Raw genomic sequence first — 15921 nt, forward strand, 5'->3', positions numbered from 1 at the left:
ATAACATGATCACGCCCTGTTTGGCCAAATCTATAGCAAACGTTGTTATGGATGTTTGCTTTTTATTGCCATCAGTAGCTCCATCCACAATAATTCTGAATGTTTTCATTTCAAACTGTGAAGCACTGAACTTGTGTTTTGGCGGTAAGGCAATTTTGTTTGGCATAATTATTTACATACCACGGTTTTTCTCGTCTGCTTCCTCAAAATACATCCAAACATGGATTCATTTGTTTAAAGATGCCACTTTAAATATAGAACAAACTCAGAAAAACACACTTGTCATTAACGTTATTACCGCACCGTGGAATTGATACCATACCATGCCTACGACCGGCATAAACACACACAGTGCACCAATGAAGCGCCAGATTGACAGAGAATAAAACCCACCCCAGCATCAATCTTTCAGTTGCACCAATTAGAAAAGCTACTTAGGTCAATTACCAAACCCCTTGATTTTCATAATGTCTAAGAAAAGCTTGTTTTATTAGGTTTCAGCTCACCAATTAGAAAAGCTAATTTGAGACTAATTACCAAAACCCCTTGATTTTCATACATCTGCCGGCTGGTACCGAGGCACCTAGACAGAGCAGGCTGATACCTGACAGACTACTGATGAGGAAATACTAAAATAATGCATAAAAAACATATGCGTTTGGTGACATGTGTCACGTGACCGGTTATAAGTCTAGCATGTTATTTAACGTTTTATCACTTCTTTAGAGTTTATAAATTCAAATGTTTAAAATTCCCATCCCAAATGCCTACTATTTAAAAATTCTGTGCAGACAGCGAGTGTCAGAATGATGATTGTGAATGTTGTACCTATTTTATACACTTATAAACTTACTAACTTACTGAATATGAATTTGAAGAAACAGAACCTCTCACCACCATTAAACGGGTCTCCTTGCATGCTTGAAATCCCATGTAAACAGAACTCGCTGCACATGCATGTATTTATGAGTTTGAGTGTGAGAAGCCAAATAGCGGCAGTGCTGCAGCACCACCCGGTGTCCCGGGACAAACTGACTCACACCTGAGCGAACAGAGACGGAGGCTGCACCAGGGCCGTGCAACAGAGTACACACCGATGCACTTGTCAAACAGAATTAACTGTGACAACCCAGCCAGACCACTTCAAGCTAAATATGTTATTGTCTGACTGGTTACTCAAGATATGCAGTAAACCAGCACCCCATGACTGCACACCCAAGACATGAAGGATTCCCCATGCCAAACCAATAGATAGACCCCACCTGGCAAATTGTTTCAGCATACAGTACGTAACCTGGAGCAACAAAACTTTCTACGTTTTCAGAACTAGAATACAAAAATAAAAAAAACAGGAGGTAAGAACACATTGGTCCAGTACTAGCATCATAATGTATTCTTAAAATTATCAGAATTACAGGGCTCAAAACTAACGCCGGCCATGCGGCAACTGCCGTGGATGCCCTTCAATTAAACAGGTCTCCTTAACATGTACTTCAAAAAGTACAAACTGTGGGTCACCAGGGGCGACTGAAATTGGTCTCGATCAAATATTAATTTGCATTTCGCCATTGGCGACTGTGGGAGTGAGCAGGTCATACACAAAATAAATTAGTCATATTATTAGTTTCACGGATTGTCCCCCCCCAAAAAATATTAAGCACTATTTTTATCATTATTTATTTATTTTTAAACACATGTGATTTCAGTGCGTGTTCGTTCTGTAGATTTCAGTAGACCCTAACACTGTATTTATTACTATGTCTTAATTTATCAGCGAAAGTAATATAATTTGACATCTGGTAGCCAACGTGTTGATGCTAATCATGCTGTTCGTTCATACCTCATTGTGTTCATAAAGTTTATTTATGAACTGCTGTTGTATAATGAACTACTGAAATCAAGCTGCTCAATGTCAGCATCCATTTGGTTTTAATGACAAGTGTAAAAATAAAACAGTGACGTCACTCTATAGTATAGTATTTTACCTGGCACTTGAAGGTTTTCGTTTTTCTTTTTTTTTTTTAGGCAACCAAATTTTAAAAGCTAGGAGCCAGATCTCCATAAGGATTTTGGCAAACTTTGAGCCCTGATGTCTATTCAGGCCATTATGGCTGCAGTGTCCGTTCAGCTAAAATATAGATGCCTGCAGGATGTGTTTAGATCCAAACAGTAACATGGTTTCGTGGTTCCAATCACATCAGAGGGGGGGAGGGGGGGGGAAGCAACAAACAAAATACGGATTTCAGCAGTGCGTAATAATGTCATCTCAAAAAAAATTAAAAAGTAGAAAGCCTTGCTAACCACATTTTCAATAGTGTAGAAATGTTTGCAAATATATAAGTGATTCTGTCAGGTTAAAAAATAAATAAAATTATTTACTGTAACTAATGAATATGTTTTAACTGCCACTATCCCCTTAATGTCCTTATTTTACCACAGCGAAATCAAAAACAGTAGGAAATAATATTCTGCATTGTTTATTATCATTATATGTCCATCTTATGATAGATAAGTTTTAGTATTTTCAATTCATCCATATACCTTCCATAATTATCATACATTTTGGCAACTTTCACAATCATCTATCGTACAATGGTCCAAATGATAATTATAGTATTTGTACTATCGTATGGCTGTCAGCACTGGGTGGCAGGTCCTGGTGTCCCCACAAGTTTAATAAAATTTTACATTCCACCTACTTTTGGCTACTTGTCCCATTTTTCATGAATGTCTGTGTTTGGCCATAGCTCAGCCCACCGCCCTGATGGACTGAGGTACATCTAAAAGCTACCAACTGGCCCCATAATCCAAGAGACAGGACAGGTTTTTAAAGTTGCCCCTAAACTGCAAGAAATTAATTAATCCGTAAATGAAGTGTTCAACTTTTGCTAAACTGATTAAACCTTTAGGGTTAAACCTTTGCTAAATGTTGCTTAATTCCTGCGAGGCAGCGTGATGACACATCTTGAACAGTTTTATTTTTATTATGTATTTTATACTGGACTCGAGATATATATATATATATATATATATATATATATATATATATATATATATATATATATATATATATATATATATATATATATATATAATGCAGAACTACAGGAGTAAATAAATATCAGTAATTGAACTTCAAATAAAAAATAAAAAAAATAAAAAAAAAAAACCCACACATTCTGCCTACCCAGCCAGCATTCCATTTCCTGACAGTCAGCTGAGAGTGGCTCTTATAAAACGTACATTAATTAAAACTGAGGTTTACTATCCTCGACCAGGGTGAGTTTTTATAATTTGCAAATTACGACACTTCCTGAATTTAGGCTTTGGAAAATTGGTGGCTTTATCCATAAATGCAACAGAACACCTCAGCTTTTTTGTATGTTACACGTGGTAAAGAGATTTGAGTTTAGTTTATGTTTATGGACTACTGATGAAAGCCAATGTCTGGCTTCAGCACAGGGAGCTATGTCCTCACAGGCTCGAATCTAAGCTATGGGAAAAGTTTTGCATCACCCTATAGAATGAACTCATTTTGCTTCATAAAGTCGAATGTGACGTTAACATATTGAATTACATACTGCTTTGTAGCTTTCCACAGTACTTAATGAAAAACTGACAAATTGAAATGTGACATTTTGAAATCTAACTTGAACACTGTACTACTATGAAGGCTTCTGGTAGTATTTTGCAATGTCACTTTGTAGTTTCTTTGATTACATGTTAAATAAAATATCTAAATTATGTTCATATGGGGTTTTATTTATTTATTTGTTGTTTTTTTTTTTTTTTAGTTTTTTTTTCATTAATTCTAGGAGATGCAAAACTTTTGGCCACAGCTGTAGTCTGCTGGTTGACAATACAAAAGCAGCATTCTCTGAATGAATACATTTAAAAAAAAAGTTATTATTAAGTTAAACTGTTTCTGTATTCAATAATTAGCTTTATATATGATTCCTAAGCAAAATTACACAGTATCCTACACTTTGGCTTTGACTTCAGTTTAGTGGCTTGGTGACCTCTACAAATGAACAGAACTCAAGGCCCTTTTGGCCTTGCCCTTTTTGTTGCCAATTTAGAGCCCTGAGATTACAGCAGTTTTATTTCAGTAAAAGACCAAACAGTACACAATTTAACAAGATTAAATACCAGTGGCTTATTGAGTCAATTTCATTCAGTAAAATGCTGCTCATCGTTTCCCCAATAGTGACTTGTACACGATGTAGAACAAGTTATAAAATCACATTAATTGGACAGAATTAGCAAATCATTGCTTTACAATGAATTAGGTTGGTGCAAAGCGGGTTGTGACCCCAAACTGCATTAGACAGCAAGGATTTCATTTTAAACCTCTCTCAGTGCATAATAAAACGGCTTGTTCACCACTGAAGGTATGCAGTGGAGACCGAGGGGGGTGAGGGTGGGCAGTGTTAAAACATGACATCACCCTCTGCCAAAGCATTACCTCACCCCTAATTCACAATAGGATGACTCACACCAGATTAGCTACCGCCTCATTTCTTTGAAGTAACAGAACAGTCTGCAGACTTGCTGTTTATCTGACATTTGCCACATTCCTCAGATTCCCATAGGTAAATACTTTATTTCAGCTCAGCTGCTTAAACCAATGGCATTGGCCAGCCCCAATCACTAAGCAGACTGGTGTCTCAAGGACAAGGCTTGCAAATCAAACTGCCTGGTTACAAAACGCCAAGGGTTGCTGGAGCTCACAGCCAATCAGCATGTTTTCTCAGTAGGCAACAGCAAGACTAAATAAGAGGTTTGTGCCATCTGACAAGACAGGCTAGAAAATTGCTTAAAAAGCAGAACCAGAATACCTGGCGTAATGAAATAATCCCACACACATTTTAAAGGGGCACAGCCTCACTGTGTTTTCCCTTGGTCCAAAATTGAACAAAAGAGTTACACATTACAGTACTTTTTTTTTTTTTTTTTTATTAAATTTTCCAATTTTCTCCCAATTTTGGAATGTCCAAATATTAGTCAACCTGGCTCACCACAGCAACCCCCAAACTAACCCGAGAGAGAGACACAGACGAGCATGTGTGTCCTCCAAAATGAGTTCCGTCAGCCGTCTGCTTTTTTCCCCCTCCGCAGCCATATCCAGAACTTACAGCGCCAGAGGACCATGCCGTTTTGAATTGCATACAGGCCGGACTGCAGGGGCCTGGCTAGCCACAGGGGTCAATGGAGCATGGGGAGCCAAGGACTCCCCATCCAACCTACCCCGACCAGGCAGTGCTTGGCCAATTGTGTGCCACCACCTGGGAACTCCCGTCCACGGTCAGCAGTAGCTTGGATTTGATCCGGCCATCTCCAAGACCTAGGGCACATCCTGCTCTCTGGAAGGAGAGCCTTTACTGGATGTGCCACTCAGGAGCCCCCTTTACAGTACCTTATAAGTAAAGTAATAACACTGGCAAAACTATTAAGATGTCAGCTCAACTACAGATGAATATCTTGTCATAGATTTTTAATAAATTCTCCCCCTCTAAAAACTGTAATTATAGATCATGAATCAATAATAAAAGAACATTTAAGTAAATCAAAACCAGCATTACTTTATACCATAGTAGCCTTGTGTTTTTGCATGTTTACCATTCTTTTCTCAAGGCTATACTACGTATTTATCATCGTTTACCCTGGTTTGCCATCTTACCAATATGCTTTACTATACCTCACCATTTTTCAGTATGCTCACCTACAGTAAACTTTTATAAGGGACATTTCCTTATAATAGACATGTTCAAATGCAAAGTCTAGTAAATCACTCTCTTAAATCTGGTGTCTGCCTGTCACCTGTGAAATGTGCAAACTTTATTTATTAAGCTCATGCCACCCAGCTGACCAAAGTGTGAGGAACTACTTCTCCACATTTGTTTTTCTACAGAAAGGCTAGTTGTATGCTTTATGGGCGTTAAACAGCATGACTCATTCGAAGAGCCAACAAATTAAGATGCTAATGACTGCATTTTTTGCTGATGTTGAGGCTAGTTAGTTTAGAAAAGAGCCTTGTGGCAAGGAAAGGGTGACTGATCCTTTATTCCTTTATATACAGTACCACCATTAGCCAAACTATAGCATGCAGATCAACATGGCAGGATTTCAAAAAAAGGTCAAGTAATAAAATGTATGATTTAAAAGCACAATCGCTTTAAATAAGTGCATGCATATATTTATCTATCTATCTATCTATATATACATACACACACAATATTGAAGGGTTTATTTTAGTTTTTTTAGCGAAACTGCTTATTTCCATGTTTTATACACATTTAAGTTGACATTTAAAATCAGTTTCACCTTGCACATTAACCACACTCTGCAACTTTCTTTTTAATTCCTCCTAACCTTTTTAAACCATATTTTTTTTAAATATTAACCCCCTTTCTTTTTTGGTCATACGATGTCCCTTCTTTGCTAAGCTCCAAAGCAGCCGATCTCCACCCCGATTTTAAATTCAGCAGTCTGGGGCTTTATAGGAATGAACGTCGTGGTCAAAAACAGAAATTGAGATTTTCAAGAAAATAAATCCATGTGTTGGAAAACATGGATTGAGAATTGATTAGGGGTTTGCTACGCATGTGGACTGGCAGAGCTATACTGGTGTTCTTTTCTGAAAAAAGATTAATATTGCAGATAGCAGACTGTTTGGTTCAAATTGCATGTACTGCTAACCACTGATAGAGACGATGCGTCTACAAACTGCCCAACAATGACTGCAAGCTAATGAGATAACAATGCTGTGGACTAGAAGGGAACAGGCTCTAGACTTCAGAGAGATCAAAAGAGATAATCCCACTGGCATCAAAGGGGGTCGCAAGGATATAACAAAAGGCAGATGTATGGACCTTTTGTCTCCAGGAGTGTGAAGAATGCACTGAGTTCAGAGGTTGTCACATTAGACTACACACACACACACACACACACACACACACACACACTAAATTAACAGAATAAAGTGTTGTACCTTGACCATTGTTTAATGTCAGAGAAAGGGGAGGTGGACCATCTATACAGAAGGGTATTTAATGTCACGCAAACATTGTAATTTTGAGTATTCTGCTTGTCCTGTACCTGGGACCAGACTCCCTGCATATTTCAATAAACCTGGCAACTGATTGAAGAAAAGGACTCTGTGCATTTTCTTGAATCTACTTACTCACCATCTATTTTTTAAGTTACTTCACCATGAAATTGATTGAGACGACAAGACAATTTTTATTGAACTGTCATGCGATCTTGTTTATCCAAATCACAGCATTTACTTAATCCACACCATTTTATAACTGTACGTCTTTCTATATATATATATATATATATATATATATATATATATATATATATATATATATATATATATATATATTATAACAGTCAAGCTCGAGACGCTTGAACTGAATCCCGCCACACTATAGTAGATACCACTGAAAACAAATTTACAGTTTTTTGCTATGCGACCGCGAGGTGCAATTTAACAGCACATATTCTCCTCAGTTTAAGTAACAAACTAAAAAAAATTTGAAATTTCATTTCCGCATGGAACACACAAAATGCAGAGTAGCTGTTTTGCAGATTGTGCATGGGTTTCCATGTTTTTTCTGAGATGACTTATTATTATTATTATTAAACAGTAATCCATGCGTTTCAAAGGGTCGTGTTCATCGTTTGTTTTGTTTTTTCCCCGCTGATGCGACAACCACATAATTACATAATCATCTTTTTTATAGAGCAATTCATACAGCACCTCAAGGCTATTTACAGTTTAAAACAATACACAGTGATATTAAAAGAAAAAGAGAGAAAATTGTCACAGCAGCATTTACCCACACAATGGACACGAAGCAGGTTACACATTAAAACAAAGGGGACACAACAAGTTTAGCCCAGAAACAGAGGACACACAGCACCAGTACTGTACAACACAAACAACCAGCCCTACACAGACTCAAATGCCATTTAAAAAAAAAATTAAAAAAATTAGTTTATTTTTACAAATAAACCAACAGTATTTGAATCTTATTTTCTGAGGGAGAGCATTCCAGAGCTTGGGTGTATAGCAGCTGAAGGCCCTCTCACCCATAGACCAAGCCTAGATTTTGGCACAGTTAAGATCCCTGCATCTGCAGATCTCAGGTTTCGCACCAGAGAATATAAAGTTAACAAAATCAGAGATATAGCTAGGAGCCAGACTATTCAAGGCCTTATATGTTAACAGTAGTAACAAACTCAATCCTGAATTTAACAGGGAGCCAATGCAGAGATGTCAGGACAGGTGTAATATGTACAAAAGATGTAGACCTAGTTGGGACTCTAGCAGCTTAGTTCTGAACATATTGTAGCCTATTAATAACACATTTAGAGGCTCCAGCAAACAATGAATTACAGTAGTCGAGTCCGGAGGAGACAAAGGCATGCACAAGTCTCTCTGCATCAGGTAGAGAGAGAACAGGTTTTAAGCGGGCCATGTTATGCAGATGGAAAAAACACACCCTTGTAACACTGAGCATGAGCTTCGAAAGTTAGGCGAGGATAAAAAAAAACAACAGATTTCTCATTTCGGAACACGCTCTAATTTCAAGCTCATCAATAACCAAATTCCCATCATTGCTCAACTGAGCTGAGAACCTCTGTCTTAATCATGTTATTGTTTGGATCCAAACACTTCAATACAGGTTCCTCAAGTGGTTGTAGCTGAAAAGGGCACTACATAATGGCCGTGAACAAACATAGACCTACATTTTGAGGGGCATCTTGCCGCCGTTAATTTCATTACATACACACACAGTACCAGTCAAAAGTTTGAGTACACTTGCTGGAAATTAGTTTTTTTAATAATTGACAATGTTTGACGTCATATAAGTTTCTGTAAATACTTGAAAATGAAAACACATGTTACAATATACAAAAAACATAAGGCGTATCAAAGCAATGTTCAAGAAAATTGAAAATTGTCTCTAAATCTTGGATTCCTTAATAACAGCCTCACAAACAGGAGGCATTCGGTTAACAAGTTTCAGCAGGAAATCACCTGACATTTCTTCCTAGCTCTTCTGCAGCAATTCCCAGAGATGTGGGGCACTTCTGGGTAGCTTTGCTTTGACTCTTCTGTCCAGTTCATCCCATACAAGTTCTATGGGATTGAGGTCTGGAGACTGGGCAGGCCAGGTCATTAGATTGAGTTGTCCTTCACTTTCCTTCTTCGCCAGATAGTTCTTGAACAACTTTGAGGTGTAATCCTGATGGAATGGCATGCCTCTGAAGTATGCTACGACAGCCACACTGGTTGAGCTTGCCATGGATTTGGTAAAGATCACCAACTCTGTCACCAGCAAAGCAAACCAAGACCATGACACTGCCTCCTCCATGCTTGACAGTGGGAACCACACATGCAGAACTCATGCGCTCACCCTCTCTACGTCTTACAAATACTCGGCGGTTGGACCCAAATTTCAGATTTTGACTCATCGGTCCATAAGACCAACTTCCACTCCTCACATCCAGTTTCTGTGTTTTTTAGCCCAGGCAAGTCTCTTCCTCTTATTCTGCACTCTTAATGGTTTCTTTGCAGCAATTCTTCCAGTTAGGCCATCTTCACGCAATCTCTTCTGAACAGTTGATGTTGAAACATCTGTATTTCAGGGGCAGTTCATCACCGGTTTCGCAGACTTGTGAGTTGAATGAACTTGTTCTCTGACTGAGGTCACCCTTGGCCTGCCTGACCTTGTTCAGCCCTCATGAGCGCCAGTTTCTTCAAATCCTTTGATGGTCTTGGCCACAGCAGTTACAGACACTTGCAAAGTTCTTTTTCATTTCTTAAAGTAATTACAGACTGTCTTTTTTCTTTGCTTAACTGAGCGTATTTTGCCATTTTCTGCTCCCTTACATTCAGGAATGACAAACTTGTGCCTATGCTACCTATATTTATAGTAATCATGGACCCTCACCTGTTAACAATAATTGGTGATAAAAGGTTAATTAGGTAACATGCTAGTTAACTCAGAGAACATCTAAACAAAGACACTTTTACACTTAGGCCAGTATTCTAACATTGTATTATACACATTTCAGACTTTTAACTGACTTGGGCTTCAGACTGAAATCCACTTGCTTTGGGTGACCATTTCATTGAAATTCATTGAAATTGACAAGATTTACATTTTCATTTAAAAATTAAATTTTTGAATGCAATTCACTTATGATTATCAGCTTATATAAGTACACGTATCATGTAATGAAATATTAAGTGTTTATAGACAAGTTTATACAGCTAAAAGCATAGATAATCATGAAAAACCTGGTTTCAAGCATGTGTACTCAAACTTTTGACTGGTACTGTATGTATGTACGTAGACACACACACCAAAAACTGAGTTACAATTCATATAAGGAAATCAGTCAATTGAAATAAATTCATTAGGCCCTAATCTATGGATTTCACATTACTGGGAATACAGGTATGCATCTGTTGGTTAAAAAAAAAAAAAAAAAAAAAAAAAGGTAGGGGTGTGGATCAGAAAACCAGTCAGTATCTGGTGTGACCACCATTTGCCTCATGCAGCGCAACACATCTACTTCGCAGAGTGTTGATCAGGTTGTTGATTGTGGTCTGTGGAATGTTCAATGACTGTGCAAAGTTGCATATTGCAGTTGGATATTGGCAGGAACTGGAACATGTTGTCATACACGTCGAACCAGAGAATACCAAACATACTCCCAGACATGTCACCCATTGAGCATGCAGGCCATGGAAGAACTGGGACATTTTCAGCTTCCAGAAATTGTGTATAGATCCTTGAGGTGATGGCGGTGGATGAATGGCACGACAATGGGCCTCAGGATCTCACCATGGTATCTCTGTGCATTCAAATTGCATTCGATAAAATGCAATTGTGTTCGTTGACCGTAGCTTATGCCAGCCCATACCATAACCCCACCGCCACCATGGGGCACTCTGTTCACAACGTTGACATCAGCAAACTGCTCGCCCACACAACGCCATACACGCTGTCTGTCATCTGCCTGGTACAGTTGAAACTGGGATTCATGCATGAAGAGCACACTTCTCCAGCATGCCAGTGGCCATCAAAGGCGAGCATTTGCCCACTGAAGTCGGCAACGTACTGCCAAATTCTCTAAAACGACGGAGACGGCTTATGGTAGAGAAATGAACATTCAATTCTCTGGCAACAGCTCTGGTGGACATTCCTGCAGTCAGCATGCCAATTGCACGCTCCCTCAAAACTTGAGACATCTGTGGCATTGTGTTGTATGACAAAACTGCACATTTTAGAGTGGCCTTTTATTGTTCCCAGCACAAGGTGCACCGGTGTAATGATGATGCTGTTTAATCAGCTTCTTGATATGCCACACCTGTCAGGTTGATGGATTACCTTGGTAAAGGAGAAATGCTCACTAACAGGAAAATGAAAACAATTTTGTGCACAAAATTGGAGAGAAATAAGCTTTTTGTGCATATGGAAAATTTCTGGGATCTTTTATTTCAGCTCATGAAACATGGGACTAATACCTTACATGCTGAGTTTATATTTTTGTTCAGTGTATATCCCCCTAACCTTGTTCCAGATAACTCTGGCCACCTCCTGTAGGAATGTGAGCAAGTGCTGTACATGTGCAGGACCTACCTCAGGCTTGCTGAGGCTTGAAGAAACCAGAGTCCCGGAGCCTACATCCAGGTCCCACTGCTTCCTGCCACGATTCTCTGGGTCCAGCGCAGATATCCGGCCATCTAAAGTGCTGATGATCACAAGAGACCTGGGGAGGGAGGTGGGGGGAATTACATACATACAATTTTATGGAATGTATTGTATATGTGCATTCAAAAGAAAAACAGTGTACAGCTATACTGCAAGACCAACCATCAACACAGATGGTTCTGGGATTTCTATAAAATTTTACAACAGCACTTCTTGTTAATTTCGGTATTCAATCTGCAGGTCCCGGCATAGCTGCAGTGCACTAAAGCAACATGTCTGCTTCTGATGCTCTCTAATCTGGTGACGACTATTTGAATTCCAGCTAAGGGCATGAACTTGGAGCACAGGCAGAGTCTAACTTCTAGACATCCGAGCAAGCTAGACAGGCTAGAAAGAGAAACCAGGTCAGCTCCCCTCTGCCTGTGTACCAACCGCTATTTTCAGCCACCTCTGCACAGCTGTTTCACATGCTTTTTTCATGGTTATACTGTGTATTTACCACCATTTGCAAGGTTTTATTTTTTTTATTGAGATACTTTAAAAGTACTATACCTCTGGGCTCTACGATGCTTTATAACACTTTACTGTGGGTGTTGTAAGGCTAAACGATAAATTACGGTTTGCATTATACGCATGATCTGTCTGTGCCTCTATTATTATCAGTAACAGAGTACAGGAGTGACAGTAAATATTAATTCGGTGAAGTAGACAACCATGACCTACAGTATGTGGAAGAACTGTAACTCTGCAGTAAACATGCAAGCTTGTCACATTCAATTATATGTGAGGACTGAAAGTTTTAAAATAGTTTGAAACAAAGTACCGCTAGAAAACTTCACCTCAGAGAAACTACAGGACAGAAGCTCATGTAAAACTACCAATACTGCACTGTTTATCTAAGTTTGTATTGAATTCTTAATGTTAAACAGTGCTGGCAAGTCTAAAAGAAAAAGACATGACTCCTACACCATATTCACCTTGCGTATTTACCATTCCCTGCTAAGTGTTTCTGAAGAGAATGCGTAGTTCGTGTTACATGTACTGGGCTCCTGCAATATCGTTTAACATACTTTGTAAACTTAAATTGTTATGATATTTCTTTATCCACATATGTCATATCCATTTTGGCCTGTGACTTTCTTTGAGATCAGGCAAGAATCAAATCCAGCATTTTTTTTTTATTATTATTATTATTATTTATTGTCTATCTTTGAATACATTTTTGCTTTATTAGAGTGCACATGTATAGTGTGTAGTCTGGTATGAATTTATTGTTAATCCTTGTTACAGTGTCAATAAACCCTTCCTGCTGCTGCTTATAATACAGATTATATTGAACACAAGGGGGCAGGTTTACCAAGTTTGTTCCCTACTTTTAACTATGGAAAACCAGAAATAGCTAAAGGTGCACAATCCAAGGAGATAGATCTGTGTACTCAGGGTGGGGTGAGACCACAGCTGCAGTGGATTATATGAGATCATCAGGCTTTCACACAGGACAGCAGAAAGACACCAGCCGCCAAACTCATGCCTTGAAAATCAGATTCGATCCAGGACGTAAAAACTAGCATACTTGAGGGAAAACGAGAGGCCACCATTTGTTTAAAATGTAGTTTATACATGTTTAGAACAAGGCATTGCAACGGTCATTAAATTGTTGTTAATACGGCAGCATGGCTCAGTGATAAAACTTTCTAGTCTCTATGGACAACCCCTGTAAAACTTTGTAAACAAACTGACATGCAAACAAACAAAACTTGTAATAAGTCTCTATCATTGTTGGCTACTTTAAAGGCAATCTCTGGGATGTGAGAAATGCCTACAGCAGTACAGTTGTGCAGTACTGTATTTGTTCATGATACCACTACACATAAATGAATGGTGGAAAATAAATGATCACTTTCCAAAAGTAGCCCACTTGGCTAGAAGCATTTTAAAATATGCTATTCCCCAGAGAGTGGGTTTTCAGCAAGGCTGGGTAGATAATAAACAATCTCGGTTCCTCATTAAAATTAAAAATGTGGGTGCGATGCGGTTTAAAAGAAACAAAATATAAGAACTGGACACCAAGACGCAGGACTGTTTTTATAAATAAGTTATATTGTTGATGCCAAAAATGAACCACTTGTTACCTGGATTTACCAGTTTAACTACTCAATGCATTATTTTCATATCTATATCATTGTACTATTACACCGTGTAACAATTTTTTTTTTTTTTTTTTGTTCCTGGGTAGTAAGTGTTATTTCCTAATTGCTTATGCCTCAAAAGTATAGAAAATGGCTATTATTCCCCACAAACTTTGCTTTTGTGACCAGGACAGTGATATTTCAAATTATCACTATTTCCAATGGGAAAACGGGCAAATGTGTGTCTTTTCGTTCACATAAAGTCAGAAAAAAACAACATATGAATCCAAATTAACATGTATTTATACTAAAGTAATACAAAAATGACTACAAAAGATTTAGAAGCGAGTAGTTTTTCGAGATTTACGATTATACTGTATTTACCCGTTTTCCCATTGGAAATAGTGATATTTTGAAATATCACTGTCCTGGTCACAAAAGCAAAGTTTGTGGGGAATAGCCATTTTCTATACTTTTGAGGCATAAGCTATTAGGAAATAACACTTACTACCCAGGAACAAAAATTGTGTTACATAGTGTTATTTTTCTTTCATGATGTTCAAGTTTTGTGTCTTTCTAAATGTGTACAGTAACCGGAGAGACCAGGTCTCTCAAAAGAAAGTGGCTAAGCGCGAAGCCTTTCAATATACATTATTGCATTTTTTCAGCCATTTAACACGCACACGTAGGCATACTTGTCAGAAAATGAAAATACTGCATTCGAGAATTGAAAATGTATGTGGACAAATGGTGCTGATTTTTTAACAAGCAAACCCGCAACCAAGCTGTCACCATATGGTCAGAGCAACGCTAAAAGGTTAACTGATTTATACTAATCCTAATAATAAACACTATTAAAACAATAAATCATAATACTGTCCCAGAACATTGTCCCTTGTGTAGCAAGGTTTTAAGCATTCTCCATTCTGCTTGAACTGCATCAACATTGCATTTATTCTTTTCTAAAAGGTCACTATACCAATTCAGTAAGAGTAAGTGCTCACCTCCAAAGTTAAGAAGATCAGGCCATGCATCATGGCAGAAAAATAAAAACACTGTATCACTCTGGGTCCTCCTCAAACCCCTTCTGTGGAAAGCTTAATTACATTGTCAAACCTGTACTTAAAAACCCCTTGACTGTGATTTCAACAGTTGTTTCAATTTGTGTCCAAGTTATTTTTAAAAATGTCATGAGTGTGGGGGCCCTTAAATTTAATGTCCTGAAATGTAATGCTGGTAAAGCTACTGTTGGTAGCCCTGCCCCTCCTGCTGCTGTGCACCTGCATGGAGTAGAGAATCCACATGTTGCAAAAATTTCTCTAGGTTTGCCATTTTTTTTTAAAATGGCTTTTCATTAAAACTTTTAATTGTCAAAACACAGTTCTCAATTGCTGCAACAGCCTGGGGAAGAATTCAACTATTCTGGTGTGTAAGGCTCCATTTTTACATCTCTGAAAAGAGATCATGTAAAAAAAAAAAAAAAAAAAAACAACCACCACAAAACCCTACAAAAGCAAGTTTTTCCATTTCCTGTACATGTTTTGCTCTTCCTCGAATGTCTGTTTTTGGAAGTGGAAGCAAGATGCTCCATGTGGTGATGCACAGCAGTAAACTATCCCTGTCCAGGAGAAAGAGTCTCATCATTTGACAGCAAAAAAACAGACAACTCCCAATAAATGTGTGGCAGCCAGCGCTGTGTCTTTACAGGAAAGAGTCCTAATTGTGCAGCCTAACTCAGCCCCAACAGCTTTTAACTCGCACTTTTTGAACTGAAGTGGTAGGTTTTCCACACCAACTGCAGAAGGTCATATACTCTCTCAATCATTGGAACTGATCGTTGAGCATTTAACATTGCCAATTCAAGCCTATGAGGTAAGCAATGAAATTACAGAATATGCTGTCCAATCTCACTTCAAGAGAGCTCCTACCCTTCCTGTAGCTCCCACATTAACACTGGCACTATCTGCTCCAAAAGCACGTAATTTGTCTCGCCACCAATCTGAACATTCTTTGTCAACCTTTCCAAGCAAAATCTTGGTTGTGTTTAAGATTCC

General features: G+C 38.3%; 1 protein-coding gene across 1 annotated transcript in view; it reads right to left on the reverse strand.

Annotated features, from left to right (window-relative positions):
- Positions 1 to 15921, reverse strand: part of eif2ak3 (eukaryotic translation initiation factor 2-alpha kinase 3) — a 64944-nt gene that overhangs the window by 27117 nt on the left and 21906 nt on the right. The window contains exon 2 of the mRNA XM_041218701.1: positions 11667 to 11796. Coding sequence (XP_041074635.1) covers positions 11667 to 11796 — 130 coding nt within the window. The remainder of the gene's footprint in view (positions 1 to 11666; positions 11797 to 15921) is intronic.

The sequence above is a fragment of the Polyodon spathula genome, chromosome 2, assembly GCF_017654505.1.
Source record: "Polyodon spathula isolate WHYD16114869_AA chromosome 2, ASM1765450v1, whole genome shotgun sequence".
NCBI classification, from domain to species: domain Eukaryota; kingdom Metazoa; phylum Chordata; class Actinopteri; order Acipenseriformes; family Polyodontidae; genus Polyodon; species Polyodon spathula.